At 36.6% G+C, this 15219-nt stretch overlaps 1 protein-coding gene and 1 long non-coding RNA gene across 2 annotated transcripts; one reads left to right on the forward strand and one right to left on the reverse strand.

The window, feature by feature from the left end:
- The first annotated feature begins 1926 nt into the window (after positions 1 to 1926).
- On the forward strand, positions 1927 to 14554 carry LOC125673812 (uncharacterized). Its single transcript, XR_008800824.1, has 2 exons — positions 1927 to 2095; positions 13845 to 14554. It is a non-coding gene; the product is annotated as an uncharacterized LOC125673812 (long non-coding RNA).
- On the reverse strand, positions 3731 to 8823 carry LOC125673794 (E3 ubiquitin-protein ligase TRIM71-like). Its single transcript, XM_048910609.2, has 2 exons — positions 8694 to 8823; positions 3731 to 8011 (listed from the first exon to the last, which is right to left on the reverse strand). The coding sequence occupies exon 2, from the start codon at positions 7988 to 7990 to the stop codon at positions 6329 to 6331; it is 1662 nt and encodes a 553-aa protein (XP_048766566.2). The 5' UTR covers positions 7991 to 8011; positions 8694 to 8823; the 3' UTR covers positions 3731 to 6328.
- Positions 14555 to 15219: the final 665 nt, after the last annotated feature.

Below are 15219 nucleotides of genomic sequence, written 5' to 3' on the forward strand. Positions count from 1 at the left end.
TATTAAGATATTTTTAACACAACACACCTTACTTTTACTAATTTTTAATTTTATCCACTTCAAACAGAGAGTGAATCCCTAATGTTCGTAAACTTAAATCCATTCTAGACAGAAATGTTACATGTACAGTTTGGTTTCATTGGCTCTATGCTTTCTGAAAACTTTGACATTCTTAATAGTTTACAGAAGGAAAGATTTTCATCACAAATGTTTGCAGCTCAGTGAGTCAATAAATGCCTCATGAACTGGTTAGCTAATGAACACCTAATGAACAAGTGAACTAATAAACACCTCATGAACAGGTAAATCAACATATGCCTCATGAACAGGTAAGCTATTAAACATCTCGTGAACAAGTTAACTATTAAACACCTCATAAACAAGTGAACTAATAAACACACCATGAACAAGTGAACTAATAAACATCTCAAAAACAGATGAGTTAACAACAACCTCAAAAATCTAATATTTCAAAGCAAGGTGAAGATAACGTAAAGCATAATTTCACAAGTCAGCTTTTGGCTCCATTATACTCAGAATTTGAAGGATCCTCCCCTAATCGGAAACCCCAACCCCCACCATCAACCGAGTCACTAAAACCGAGCCCGACATTCTCAATGTTCCTCCCATTATTTTATAATTAAACCAAAGTTATATCAATGTCATAGTTTTATTGCATAAAAAGGCATTTACTATACAAACATACATGTATACAAAATAAAAATAATGATACTAAGAGCTTTTAATCATGAAATAAAAATCAAATTTCAATATGACCCACTTCAGAATTGAGCTCCATATCCTTATAAATGTAATCATAAAAGAATGCAGCATAAATTATAGGTGATCCATCATCTTGATAGTTCTGTACTAAAAATAAAATATAAAATGACCTACATGTTATTGTGTCTGAAATTGAGGAAGTTTGTGGTTGTGGAAGAGTTGCCCTTCCTTATGATTGCATGCTTTGTCACGATTGTGAAAACTGTACGTACAACAAGCCCAACCACAGATTCCCTACATCCAAGTAGACCTTTGTTATAGTCATCCGTGAAGAACCCGCCTCAAGTTGAGGATCTAAAGAGGGATGCACATCCCCCACCACGTTTTTAGTTGAACATTTTTATCAAAAATAGTCATTTTCAGCTGTTTCGTCACTCCAAAACAATCTTAAAATCACCAAGGAATAAATACTTAAATTCAAAATTAAAATTGAACACAACTAACCTCATTGATAATTCGTATGTCCTTAACACTGTAAAAAAACGTCGTGAAATAATATTGTACACTGAACACTTATAAATGTCACTTTTCTCGATTCAAATTGACTGCCATTTTACTGGAAACTGTCATTGGAACATCCTTCTGTTTTTTGAAAATGAAGAACCGCCCACTACTATATATGGAAAACAGTGAAACGTACCTTTAGCAAAAGAGCTTGAAGACAAAAAGAGTATGATGTGCAGTGGACACAGAATTACACTGTAGAAGTGAAAGATGAATTAAAAACAGACAAAATAATCTCTGCAGTGGTTGAGGGAAAAGATGTGTTTGCCAGTGCACTCTGGTTTAATTTTCTTCATTAAATTAGGCCTAATCAAAACAATTTTCATCAAAAAAAATTTAACTTATTTTTCTTAATTTACAGCGTTTAGTTGAAACCGTAAGTTAAATTTCACGTAAAATAACGACATAGTTGAGATCGTAATAACATTTTCCATAAAAGGTCAAACCTTCCTATTTGGAAGCTAAGTCCATATGCAATGACAAGTTCTGGTAAAATGGAAGCTGTACACAACGAAATTCAAACCTGTAGGATTTAGTTCTCCTTCCACGCTAATTAAAATGGAAGTAACGGCGAGTCAGCTGTAAAGGTAAGTTTATTGTGAAGCGGACAGTATAAGAGGGAACTTATACTGCGTCGCTAGTGAGTTAGCTTTTCTAGTGATGTGATAGAGTCTCTCTCTTGATCACGCAAGTTAAGCAATGGTGAGCGTGATCAGCACTTGGCTGGATAGCCACTACACGTTGCAGTTGTATCTTAATGATTTCACGAAACATGTACTGGGTGAAATTTTATTCTGCTACATTGCGGGTAAGTGTGATGCATTCTATCATTAAACCAGATCTGTAGGACATTATCACATTAACCTCTGGGGACTGTCATTAAACCAGATCTGTAGGACATTATCACATTAACCTCTGGGGACTGTAATGAAATATACGCATTCTTTTGGCCGTGAGAGCGGAGTTCTCCCTATAGGTAGCACGTATATATATGTTTAGAATGAAAATATAGAAAACTAATGAAAAATTAAACCATACCTATGGAACTTGAAAATGCTAGTCCCAATGGCGTCGATTCGAATACTAGCGCATCTAGACATGTATTTCTCAATTTGAATCTCGTGTACCCAAGTTCATGTCGTTCTGAGATGTTACACAAAATCCGTAAAAAGCATGTAAATCTTATTTTCTTAATAATATATAATCACTCCTCGATTAACGCGACTGAACCATGTCTCCTATGTTTGTGTATTTACTAAACACCGACGCTGAATATAACGTCACACTGCACTGTTTACATCAGTTGCAGAGAGTTTCCCGCGTTCAATGAATAGGCGGATCAAAAATGTTTAAGTTAGAACACTTTAATTGAGCTTTGTCCTCACACGTTAGGTGCTAATATTTCGGGATATTTTTGTCCTGTTATGGATTTAGATACTAATGCCAATATTGTTTGCTTCGCCCTTAAACACGGTCACCCCGTAAGACATATTATATGACCCTTCTCAATATACAAAGTAATAAATATTCTATAAAGAAAGGTAAATCTTTAATATATGATTCTTCTTTTCATATATAAAACAATTTAAACATTTCCTGACAGACTCCTGTGCTTAACGGTAGATCATTCTAAAATGATTCTATCTAGGTCTTGCCGTTATAACTAGATCTATGGAGCTACTTTAACACAGCCTGCAGGTGTACAGTGCTGTTATAGGAGAGAAATATCTTGCCACCTGCAATTTTGACATTATCAATATATGAATGGGTAGATATTTTAATGAAGTCTTTCATGAAATTCCCAGGTGCCTGTAATATGCAATAACAAATGGGGCATTTCTGTAATCCGTTTAACAAGCTTACCGGAATAAACTTGGCCACATAAATCTTGCGCCCGTTTTCGATCAGCTTGAATTGATACCCTTAAAATTTTACCCTTAAAATTTCTCTCCTGTTTCTTGTCAACAATAAACTTTACCAAGACCAGCATTTTCGTACCTTTGCTGCACTGAAGGTATCACACCGGTAATTGTCCAATCAAAATGAACTTCGTCAATTGTAGTTCCATATATTTAAAAAAAATAATTTTTTGCTTGCGCGATTTTTCTCATTTCCTCTTCTTTTTTCTAAAAAAAAATTTGTACCCCTGATTAGGAAATTTTGTGTAATTTGTAGAAATAACCAAATGTATATAAAGGAACTATTTGCTGTTGGTAGCTGAGGCTACTTCCTGAGGTGCACTTCGGCTGTTTACACACATGTGAAAAACACGTGGATTTGAGGGTAGTCTTGTTTGCGGGTAATTTATTTTCGAAATTGCCGCGTAGGGTGTTGTTTTTCTGGTGTCGGCAGACGAGATAGGTAACATAGAACGTGTCTGACTGCGTTATTCGGCATCAATTTTGTAAACTGATTTTTAATGATTTTTTTCCCTCTATAGTAATATATAGTGAAAATAATTACCGGTGTGATACCTTGAAGGAAGTCGTGAATTTCACAATTTCCCGTTTTTCTCAGTCCTTTCCCTTTTCATCGGCTTAAAATCAGCACAGGATATCAAAACAAGAGGTTTGAAAAACAAAACGGTGTTTTAATAGGTCATTCAAGAAACATGACGCAATACACAATGTGAAATTTCAATTACATCTAAAAACGTATCAACAACGTATTTTTTGCCTTATACAGCTAGAAAATCGTAAATATTTGTATGAACACCCATCTATATAGCATACACCGGCGGTTTTAACACTTAACACATCCAAAAGACGTATCAAAATTTCACATCGATTTTACAACACGCATATTGCACAATAACCCAACCCCCCTCCTCCAGCCTTGCGCAGCTGTTTGATGGACTTTCCTTGACATTCATAATTATCATACATAACTCTATGACTTCTTGATTCAATGTCCTTATTCTCAATTAACCCAATTAAGAAATTTCGTATTTCTGCGTAGAGTTTAGAAATTTTATTTTATTTTTATGTCCTAAAGAGAAATTCAGATAATTCATGGTAAATGCCCGTCAAGGTCACTCATATGAACATCAAAATGTCTCCTTAACACAGATTAAATTAATCGTTTTAATTAACACAGATTAAATTAATCGTTTTAAGGACCCAACACGCGAAGTAATATTTCTGGCACGATTTATGACAGTCCCATCGGTAGCAGGATATCAAGGTTCTGACAGCGTAGGCCATAATTCTATTGCCGGCTTCTAAAGCGTTGACCAAAAATTTGTGTTCTGTCTTCGATATTAAGTTTGTCACTAGATATTCTTACCGTTTTGAGCATTTTGAACACTTGCAATTAAACGTCACTATACCTAGCGCCCTTTATATTTGACATACATCTTCTTTAGAACCAAAATTTAGGAAATGTTTTAGCTTAGATTATTTGTAATGAACAGTTACATGGATGATTTCTGTATGATTTGTGTACACGTTTAAAAACGTCATATCATCCAGTCAGACTTTAGTCTTATTTATTTGTTTTAACCAGTATTTAGTCTTCCTAATGTGTTACCCCTGCTTTGAAGAAAGGCTAAATACGCACAACCCCTGACAGATTAGGGGGTCATTATCTGAAACACTAATCAGCCGAGAGTATCAACTTGGTTTAGTCTGTTAAGTGTAATTAATGGGCTCTTCTAGGATACCAAATTGACCAGATGCAGATTCCATTATAGTACCGAAAATTGAATATTTTCACAAAACCAAAGATCTCACTCATATGAAATTTGAAATAATTAGCAATTTAAAAAATGTCATAAATAAATTTAGGATTAATAAGTGATTGAAATAGCAAATTTCATCATCCTTCTTTCTAATGAAACCATTTTTGCGGAAATATCTTGATTTCATACAAAGTTATTTCAATTTAAAAAGTACCACACGCGCCTCATATTTCACTGATGAAACAGGCAGAAATCACGATAGCCCCAAGGGGAAGTAAATCACCAGTTACGTCAGTTATCTTGCTCCGATGGCTATGTGCATGGGGTATACTATTGATGAATGAAACGGGCACCTGCTGTGCAAATTTGACATTTTTTGATGGAGATTTAGTTCTTCATTTGTGTGCGGGGCGTTTCTCCCCCATATCTTTTGGCCTTGGATGGTTCGTCCCTCATACTTTTCGCCTAGAGACTTTGCGTATTGTACAAATATTTGTAGATTAATCAGTCTCCATCATGGCACATCTATGTGAAACAAACTATTGCCGTTTTACAGTTACATTTTTGTAACGTAATTGAGGTTAGATAATAAAAATACAAATTATTACATCGCTTTACAGTTACATTTTAAAAGGTAATTAAGTTTAGATAATTGCATCTATAATTTACGTATGCTGGGGTCATTCTTACTTTGATAGACGCGCCATTTTATGTCAACCCACAGGAAAAATAATGAGGAGATTATCTGTAACAATTGGATACTGTCTTCATACTTTGAAAATGAGGGGTGGGGCATGGGGGCAGAAGCACCTAAAGGGGTGATGGATGGAATCCTCTCTTAACAATGGGATGGGGACGGCGAGACATTTGTAAAAAATAACGACTGTTTTACTCTATTTTTTGCATCAAATTTAATTGAAATTGGTATTAACTATCGTGTGTTTTCATATATTCGTTGGGGATTTTTTTTCAATTTGTTTTACAATTCAGGGGGGGGGGGGCATGAGGATAATCTGAAGCTTGACGCATTAATTGACATTTCATTCTCTCTCTCTCTCTCTCTCTCTCTCTCTCTCTCTCTCTCTCTCTCTCTCTCTCTCTTTCTCTCTCTCTCTCTCTCTCTCTCTCTCTGGTATACAAGAACCGTGCATTGACCCCCCTTCCCAATTTCGATTTATTCAATCGTTTCATGCAATTTGTGAGCTTAGATATTGGCCATCTACCGATACAGTAAATCGTACCAGAAGAAACCCTATTAAATCACTGACAAAGAATCATATTTGGACAGTCTTTGTATACGCATTTTCCTACGCATGCACTGTTTGAACTCTGTCATTATCTGATGTCTGTTAATATTTGTGTTTATTCCATGTACTGAATCACTTTCAATTCTCCTGATTCACGTAACCCTACCCACAACCTCCCCTCACTGTCCACACTTAGTCCATTAGCATCATCTAGTCCACAATTGTCCACACATCTCAGGAAATGTCCGTTCTGATCCAGGATGTGTAGACAGTCATTGTTGATATCTGCCACAATGATCTGACTCATGGAGTCTGTCACTATATGTTTAGGATAAAATGAATTCTTCCTCCTGGCTGGTGTACCGTCGTATCGGAATCGGACTCTTCCTGACTTGCCCACCACAACCACTGTGTCAGCATTACAATCAGAGGCACAGATGTCTTTATTGTTGTTCTTCACCACATACAGTGGGTATTTCCCTCCTTTATAGATTGGTTCTCCATTTTCACCTCTATCTATTTCCTGCTTCACTGTGTGTCCCTGATAACGGACAATTTTATTTTGGCTATCATCAGTAGTACCCATACTGACCAGGATTTCCCCTGACTCAGTACAGCATAGTCTGTCTGGTTTCCAGTCCCGTGGTGCGGTTATCAATGTCTCTGTTCTCCCGTGTCTGACAATATTCACAGTTCTATTGCGACCATCACTGTATACCAGTTCTCCCTGTCTGGTCACTGTGATGCCATTAGGCCAGATACATGTGGTGGTGGCAGTGTCCCGTACAGACCCGTGTATGTCAACACGTCTTATGGTTTTATCTTCACCACTAACCCAGGCTTCATCCACTCCCACACAGGCAACATGGAATAGAGGATTAACTTCGGTAGGAATGGTGGCAATCACGCTGACTTTGTCCAATAGCTTTCTTATTGGTGATTTATAGACATCATCTGCCAGACCGGATAATGATATCTGTTGAAGTGTAGCCATGTACTCTTCTAATTCCAGGCTGAGTTCACTCCCTTGGACTGTGTTGGTTTTCAGTGACGGCATTTTTACATCAATGTCAGCAGGCATGTTCCTGTTTTCTCCGAGTTTGGATTCGTAGTTGGTGACGGCAGACACGTTTTTTGACTTTATAATTTCTTTGTTTTGTTGAACTCTTTGGGTCATGTCTGGAATTCGATTTTTTACTTTGGATTGGTGGGATTTTAGAACAGTCAGATGATTCTCTTTCATGGCATTGAGCAAAGAACCGAGCTTATTGAAAATAGTGTCTACTTCTTGGTGCCAGAATTTTCTGTGTTTTTCTTTCTCTTTGGCCATTTCATCAAACTTGGTTATTGTAATGGATAGCTCGTTTTCTGTTTCTTCATTTTTCTTTTCGTACTGAGGGATAATATTGGATTCAATTTCCTGGGTTTCTTTTTCAATGTCTTTTTTCTTCTTATTGAAAATCTCGGACATGTCTTCATATCTGTGTCCATTATGGGGACCGAGGATGCATTTCAGGCAAACTGGAACATCACATTTTTTGCAGTGGGCCTCACATCTTTCATTGGGGTGGATTTCGCAATCAGGAAAAACAAGCTTTATTTTTCTCTTTGTGAAAGGAACGATGTCATGCGCTAGGGATTTGAACTTCTCCACATGTTTGCTGACGCAATCCAAACACAGACTGACTTGACAGATGTTGCAAAATTTTTGGTTGGGGTTGTCACAAAAGTCACAGGTGATGCCATGTTGTGCCCAGCTGGAGGGCGTGGCCATCATCTGTATTATCAGAGGTGTGAACTGTAAATAGTTAAAATTTAATTGAATAATTAAAAAAAATCTTTATTCATGAGAAGATGCTGATGAATATCTTTATTTTTCACCTAATATCCCCAGCATTTCACTCCTATCTTGTTACATAAGCAAGACCCCTGGAAGTTATATAAATGAAAATTTTCGCATGGAATCTTGGCTACGCCCCTTTAATACACAAACTAGGATCGTAAATAATTACACACCCCTTCTTAGCTAATCAGTGTTGGGTGCAGGATTTATTTTTAAAGAGAGCAATAGTCTGGGGGTTCGAGGGTTTTTAGGGATTTTAAAGTTGCTTTTACGAGTACATACATTATACATTGAAGCAATGCTTTAGACGCAGCCGAATGAATAAATAAATGTTACAAATAATAGCTTCGTTTACCTTTGTGCACTTGTTTGTACGTATCTTGTAAAATCTTATATACTTTTGCTTTTGTTCTACTACAATATTTTTTCACATTTAAGGGGGACCCGCCTCTCTAAATCCGCCACTGATTATTACAATGATATATACAGTAGGACCCTCCTAATTACTGACCACAGGAATTCTAAATTAGCTCGATATGGAAGAAAATCTTATATCTGTTGTTTAAGTAAGTATGCAATGATCAAAATATTACATATACGGATTAATGCATGTTTAAAATTTGACTAAATGATTTACCTTTTATGTGTATTCACTGTTAATAAACAAGAAATCCATCGCCCCTCCCCGATATTCCCCAGGCTGGAAAGTACTTTCAGTTTGGTGTTTACTCTTCCTGGTTAAAATAGGCCTTGTCAAGACGTGTTTACCTGTGATCATGCACAAACTTAGAGTTATCCCTTTTTACATTTTTTAATCAATGAGACCATTTAATAGACATGCAGAGTTTCAAAACAAAAAGATACATTATTTTACCGCTTTTTCACGTATCATATAAAAACAATATTTAAGATGCTTTAACGGGAATTTTACTTTGGTAAAATGAAGTTAATGAACCGTTATACGCTAAATGGTTTGTAGAAGGCGCGTTTAAAGAATTTACAAACAAGTATTTTGATCATACAGGCCTTCTTATCCAGTTTCTCATTATTTCCGTATTTATCTAAATTATCCAACAGTCTCCACAACTTTTGAGGGTCCTCCGCCGCGACCAAAAACTCAAACCCTCCAACATCAGACAAGCCCGACGTTCTCTAATTTCTTCTTATGATATGCAAGAAAACCAGGTTATATCAATGTCATCTTTATGTAAAAAAAGCAAATTATTTATTTACCGTACATACATATCAGGGTTCGAAATTAACTCATGTCCGTAAGTCCGAGACTAGTAAAAAAAAACGTGTCGGACTAGTGAACTCTCTATAGCACTAGTCCGTACGGACTAGTGAAAATCTGGAAATCAATCTTGAATATGGTAAAGATTTTTAGCAAGATTTGTTCGAGTCTCTTAGATGTTTGAAGTTATGGTCGATTAATTACCTGCATGGTTAAGTGTTTGTGTGACTATGACATCCTGAGCTTCCAAACACATGGAGTGCATTCGAGACCGCCGTTCTTCGAACATGCACAAATGTTTTCCGGACTAGTGAACATCAACAGTGACTAGTCCGTACGGACTAGTGCTTGAAAAAGTTAATTTCGAACCCTGCATATACATAATAAGAATATCAATACTAAAACTTTCATTCATGAAATTAAACTGAATTCCAATGTGACCCAAGGGTGATTAAAACAAACATCACTATTGAATGCCATATGAACATTACATGTAATACATTTTAAGCAGCAATGCTACGCCATATTCAGTAAATGAGGAATCATGTCATTATCTTTGAAGGCTAACTTCAACCCAATCTACTCACATTGTGTGAAACCACGGAATTTGTTTGATGTTTGGCCGGGTTACACGAAGTGCAAATCCGGTCTATAGTATGGTGAAGTGCGGGCGGGCGGGCGGGCGGGCGGTTGGGGAAATTTTGTGAAATCAACTCCTCCTACAATTTTTTATGTACAACCTTGAAACTTTGCAGAAAGTAAGTATATATATTGAAGTTATGCACTAGGTTTTTTGAAGTCTGACCTTTGTCGAATATGGGCGCTACAGCAAAAAGTTGTTACTAAAAATAGAGTTCAACTTGAAAAAGGTAAATGAGATTATCTTTTGTGGTTAAATTTAGTTGCACTACCTCTGAGGAAAAATTCAATTATATATGAATGTCAAATTTTCTGGGCATGAGTTGTAAATTTGCAATATAAATAGAGAAATTATGTTTCTTTATCATATAATCATATACAATTCAATCACCTGAAGTTATTGTTCATTTTAGTTATTATTACTTAATATTACATATATCAGCAGTGCTCCAAGTTGCGAGTAAAACGGTCGCATTTGCGACCAGAAAATCAATTTTGCGACTAGAGATTATAATTAAGTCGCATTTTCGCGGGTGAAGAAAATTTGGGCAACCAGTAAAATTTTAGAATCGGGATCGGAAGTCTGAATAAATATTTTTAGTCTCGGTCAAAACAATCAAGATGGCGGGAAAACGAGGTTTAGAGCACTTTGGATTTATCAATAGTAAAAAACAGAAGCCTCAGCCTTGTACATGTAACAAAGAAATTCAAAAATCACACGGGGAAAGTTCTGCATCAAAAGATGGCGTAGCAATGTCTAAAGAGAAATGCAAAAGTAAAGGAAGAACCCCAGTCCTGAAATGGCGGAGGAAATTTTCGTGATGGCAAAATGTTTTTGCAGAATTTGTGAGGCCAATAAGCCAGCAACGTCCACAATTTCTAGACATCCATTGTCCTATTTTGCCACGACCTAGTGTACATCTTTCAAACGTGGAAATGTGACTATTCACGGTAACAGTAAGAGACATGTCGTTGTCCGTGACTGCATTATTAGCAGTAAGTCGAGCGGGGCAACAGATAACTACCACCAAATAAATCCCTACCCAAATTATTTACTCTAAATATTGCAACCCGGCCAATTGAGTCTTTGACCCATTTTTTATTCTAAATCAGAGGAACACGGGATCTCCTTCAATATCATTTCACTAGTTAATATAGTCCTTTTTTTCCTGATAGTTCTTTAGTTCAGATAGTCCTTTTCTCTGATATTTCTCTAGTTCAGATAGTCCTTTTTCCTGATAGTTCTCTAGTTCAGATAATCCTTTTTTCTTATATTGCAACAGTCAAAATCTCAACAGTTTAGACTTATCCTTTTATGGTACCATCAGCTACATATGTTGAAATGAACCTACTAATGAATAATTTTACAAAAAAAAACAACAAAAAAACCAACAACAAACAAACAACAACAACAAACAAACAATAAATAGGGAGGTACATTTTGCTACGAAACAATGTTAACCAAACAAGTAAACACCATATCCTCATAATTGTGAATGTAAAAAAATACAGCCTGAATTACAGAAGGTCCTCCTGCACTGTAGCAGCACAGATACAAACCTACCACAGTGAGAACAGTCTACTGGAGCCATTCCGAAGTATTTACCGTCAGGGGGCATGGTACTGAGATTGGACTTCTGCTAGTTCACAACGATGTGGTGTGTGCCATTGGCGAGTAGAAGGCTGTCTTGCTAGTGCAATTGGACCTATCGGTTGCCTTTGACACTGTAGATCATTCACGCTTGCTGCAAATACTGAAGACCTTGGAATTAAAGACACTGTGCTCATGTGATTCGCGTCCCATCTTACCAATCGGACCCAGATGGTCAAAGTGAAGGGAGCAAAGTCTGTTGCCACTGAGTTGGGCTGCGGTGTCCCTCAGGGATCGGTCCTCGGGTCCGTTCTGTTCAACATCTACAGGGCATCCCTGAGGCTCTTCACAGAAAGAACAATATCTTGTACCATATGTATGCTGACGATGATAAACTGTATATCATCATCAAAGTCCAACAGGCCACTCTTGTAGTCAGTCAGATGGAGTCTTGCTTGAGCTCAGTTCAAACCTGGATGGCTCAGCATCACCTCAAGATCAACACAGACAAGACTGAGGTGCTAGTGATATCCTCCAAATAAATTACATGTACCTCTAATAAATGGCTTCTAAGTTGCATATACCCTCATTGCAAGTAGGAGATTATTTTATCGCTCCTGTTATTAAGGCAAAGGACGTTGGTGTAACCATTGGCTGTCTTGTGATCATTGAGGCGCAAATCTCATCAGTGTGCAGAGGTTCCTTCATCCACTTTAAAAACCTGAGCTAGCTGAGGAGATATCTTGACAGAGAATCGCTGGAATGTGTTGCCCATGCCTTCATAACAACAAAGCTGGACTACTGCAACTCGCTCTACTACGGTTTACCATCAAAGCAGATCAAGCGACTTCAATCCATCCAAAACGATGCAGCAAGAATCGTCTCAGGCACCCGCAATACGACAGAATTACACTAGTACTACGCTCCCTCCATTGGCTGCCAGTTCAGCAAAGAGTCATCTTCAAGACATTGGTGTTAGTGTACAAAACATTCAACATCATGGCTTCATCCTATCTGCAGGAACTCATAACACCCTACGCTCAATCCAGAACTCTGCGGTCCAGTGATCAGAGCCTACTACAAGTGGCATTTACCAAATCATCTGTGATTCAAACTCGAGCTTTTAGTGCGACTGGTCCTAAACTGTGGAATGCTCTACCATATGATATCAGAACTGCTGCAAGTCTCTGTATCTTTAAATCGAAACTAAAGACTCATCTGTTTACAATTCATTACAACTAGTCTGTGCAGATGAACTCTAAGTCAAGATTACTATGTTGTGCAATCATAACGGACACCGTATCTTCATCTGCTAGTCATTTGTTCTTATACAACTTATTTTATTGTTATTCAAATAGCATTTAGAGCAGTAGGGATTTTACACTTTACAAAAAAATTATTATTATTATTATCTTGACAGTTCTGTACTATAAATAGAATATGAAAAGACATACATGTTATTATGTCTGAATTAAGGAAGTCCCTCATCTTCCCTTCCGGTCACATGTTTTGTGAAAGTTGTGAGGAGAGGATTTAATGATTGGATACATACAACAAGCCCCAGGACATTATTTACTGCATCAAGGTACATGTAGGTCTTTGCTTACGAAAGCCAGATAGGCTCATTTTTGAAAAGTAAAAAAACCCCATCTAACTCGTTATAACGAATTAGTATCTCGTTATAACGAGTTAATTATCTCGTTATAACGAGTTAGTATCTCGTTTTAACGAGTTAGCTATCTCGTTATAACGAGTTAGTTATCTCGTTATAACGACATAATTATCTCGTTATAACGAGTTAGTGTCTTGTTATAACGAGTTAGTTATCTCGTTATAACGAGTTAATTATCTCGTTATAACGAGATAACTAACTCGTTATAATGACTTAATTATCTCGTTATAATGAGTTAGTATCTCGTTATAACGACTTAATTATCTCGTTATAACGAGTTAAAGAAAATTTCTACATATTTTATTGCCAAAGGATTAGGCACAAGATATACAACATAAATAGTCTTCTATAATTAGAACAATTTTGGAAAACGGTGCAAGTTTGCGTTGCTGACTAATGTTACATTGTAATTGTGTATGACATATCTTTGTGTTATTAGTGCACGGGACAAAACATTTCTTTCTAAATTAAAAAGTCACCCAATGTGCATTGATCTTTATAATAGTTCAGAATTTTAGCAGCGAAGTGCTATGAAATAGCAAACCTTTTTGTTTTAAAATCGATATAATTTCAAAACCCCTATCATTAAAAAAAAAACCTAGAATCAAGTTTGTTATCTTTGAATACTTTTCAATGCGTTTGATGTTTTCAGTTGCAGATCGCTCAACATGGCTAGCTGTTCAAGAATCTTTATATTCCTGTTCATGGAACTCTTGGACCTTCTTCTGGACTGGGATTTTTACGTTGAGATCGGAAACACCGACCTTATTGCCAAAGAATTAAAATACTGTATTCTTGGTTTCGCCATCCTTGGATCGCTGTTATTTATGGGAACGGTATTCAGTAAGTATGTCGACGTCACTTCGGAAGACGATTCCATGTACGGCAAAGAAATGAATGACGAATGGGATGCATTTCTTTCCTTCCTATCCACGTTTTTTGAAGATCTTCCACAAATCATACTAGCACTGGTTGTTGCACTTAATACGAATAGTTTGCTCTCTTTTGTTCAAATTGCAAAGGCCATTTATGGAATTATTGAACCGATGATCCAGATGAAGTTGAATGAGAGAGAGTACTCGAAATTGAGAAAAACTACTTCTACCAAATGGTACAAAGACGTTGAATGTTTTGGTCATGTCGTGATCATGATCGTTTCCTTTATTTTGTTCATAGATCTTCTCTATCATCTCTGAAGATATCTTTTATGAGAACAGTTAAAAATAGATTGATTGTCATCAGCTTTATAAGTGTATACAAGGTTTGTTAGTTTGTTGAAAAGAGTACGTAAAATGTATTATATATACTGATTTTTGATGAAAAATACTGTGCATGATATTGAAAATAAAAACACGACTTGTATTCCAATGTTCATCAGTTTTTCAATCTGAAATTGGACGCTAAACATGTATTATAGATGTAATGGAATATATGTGCATTCCTTTTAGGTGAACACCGAGTCCAATCAATACCCACTATATTTCAATATGTTTTAATCGGAACAACTGCATTTTACTGGTATATATTTGCAAATCATATGAAAATACCTTGTGCTCTTCACACATTACAGAGTCACAAATTGCAATACAATGCAAAAAAAATAATTTTAGAATTTCTCGTCAATTTTTTGTTAGTAAAATTCGTTTACTCAACAAAAGGTGAAGATAACGAATGGTAACCAATATCATAACTCCTATATGCAATATGAAATATGGTTGGGCAAACAAGGATCCCTGGATATACCAGAGGGGGGATCAGGTGCCTAGGGGGAGTAAACATCCTCAGTGGACCGGTCACCCCCGCAGTGAGCTCTATATACATGTATTGATCAGGTAAACGGAGTTATCCGAATTCAAAATCAGCGTACCAAGAAAGGCCTAACAATCAGTAAGAAACACGTCAGACAGCATTGGACCCAATAATGAGTTGTATCGGCAAAGTAGAGCGTTATCACGACCATATACTTTGTGAAATGATGAATTTAAACGAGACTGTTGGAACCCCTGCACCATGAACTTGTTTGGCAG

This window comes from Ostrea edulis, chromosome 3 (genome assembly GCF_947568905.1).
Source record: "Ostrea edulis chromosome 3, xbOstEdul1.1, whole genome shotgun sequence".
Classification (NCBI taxonomy): domain Eukaryota; kingdom Metazoa; phylum Mollusca; class Bivalvia; order Ostreida; family Ostreidae; genus Ostrea; species Ostrea edulis.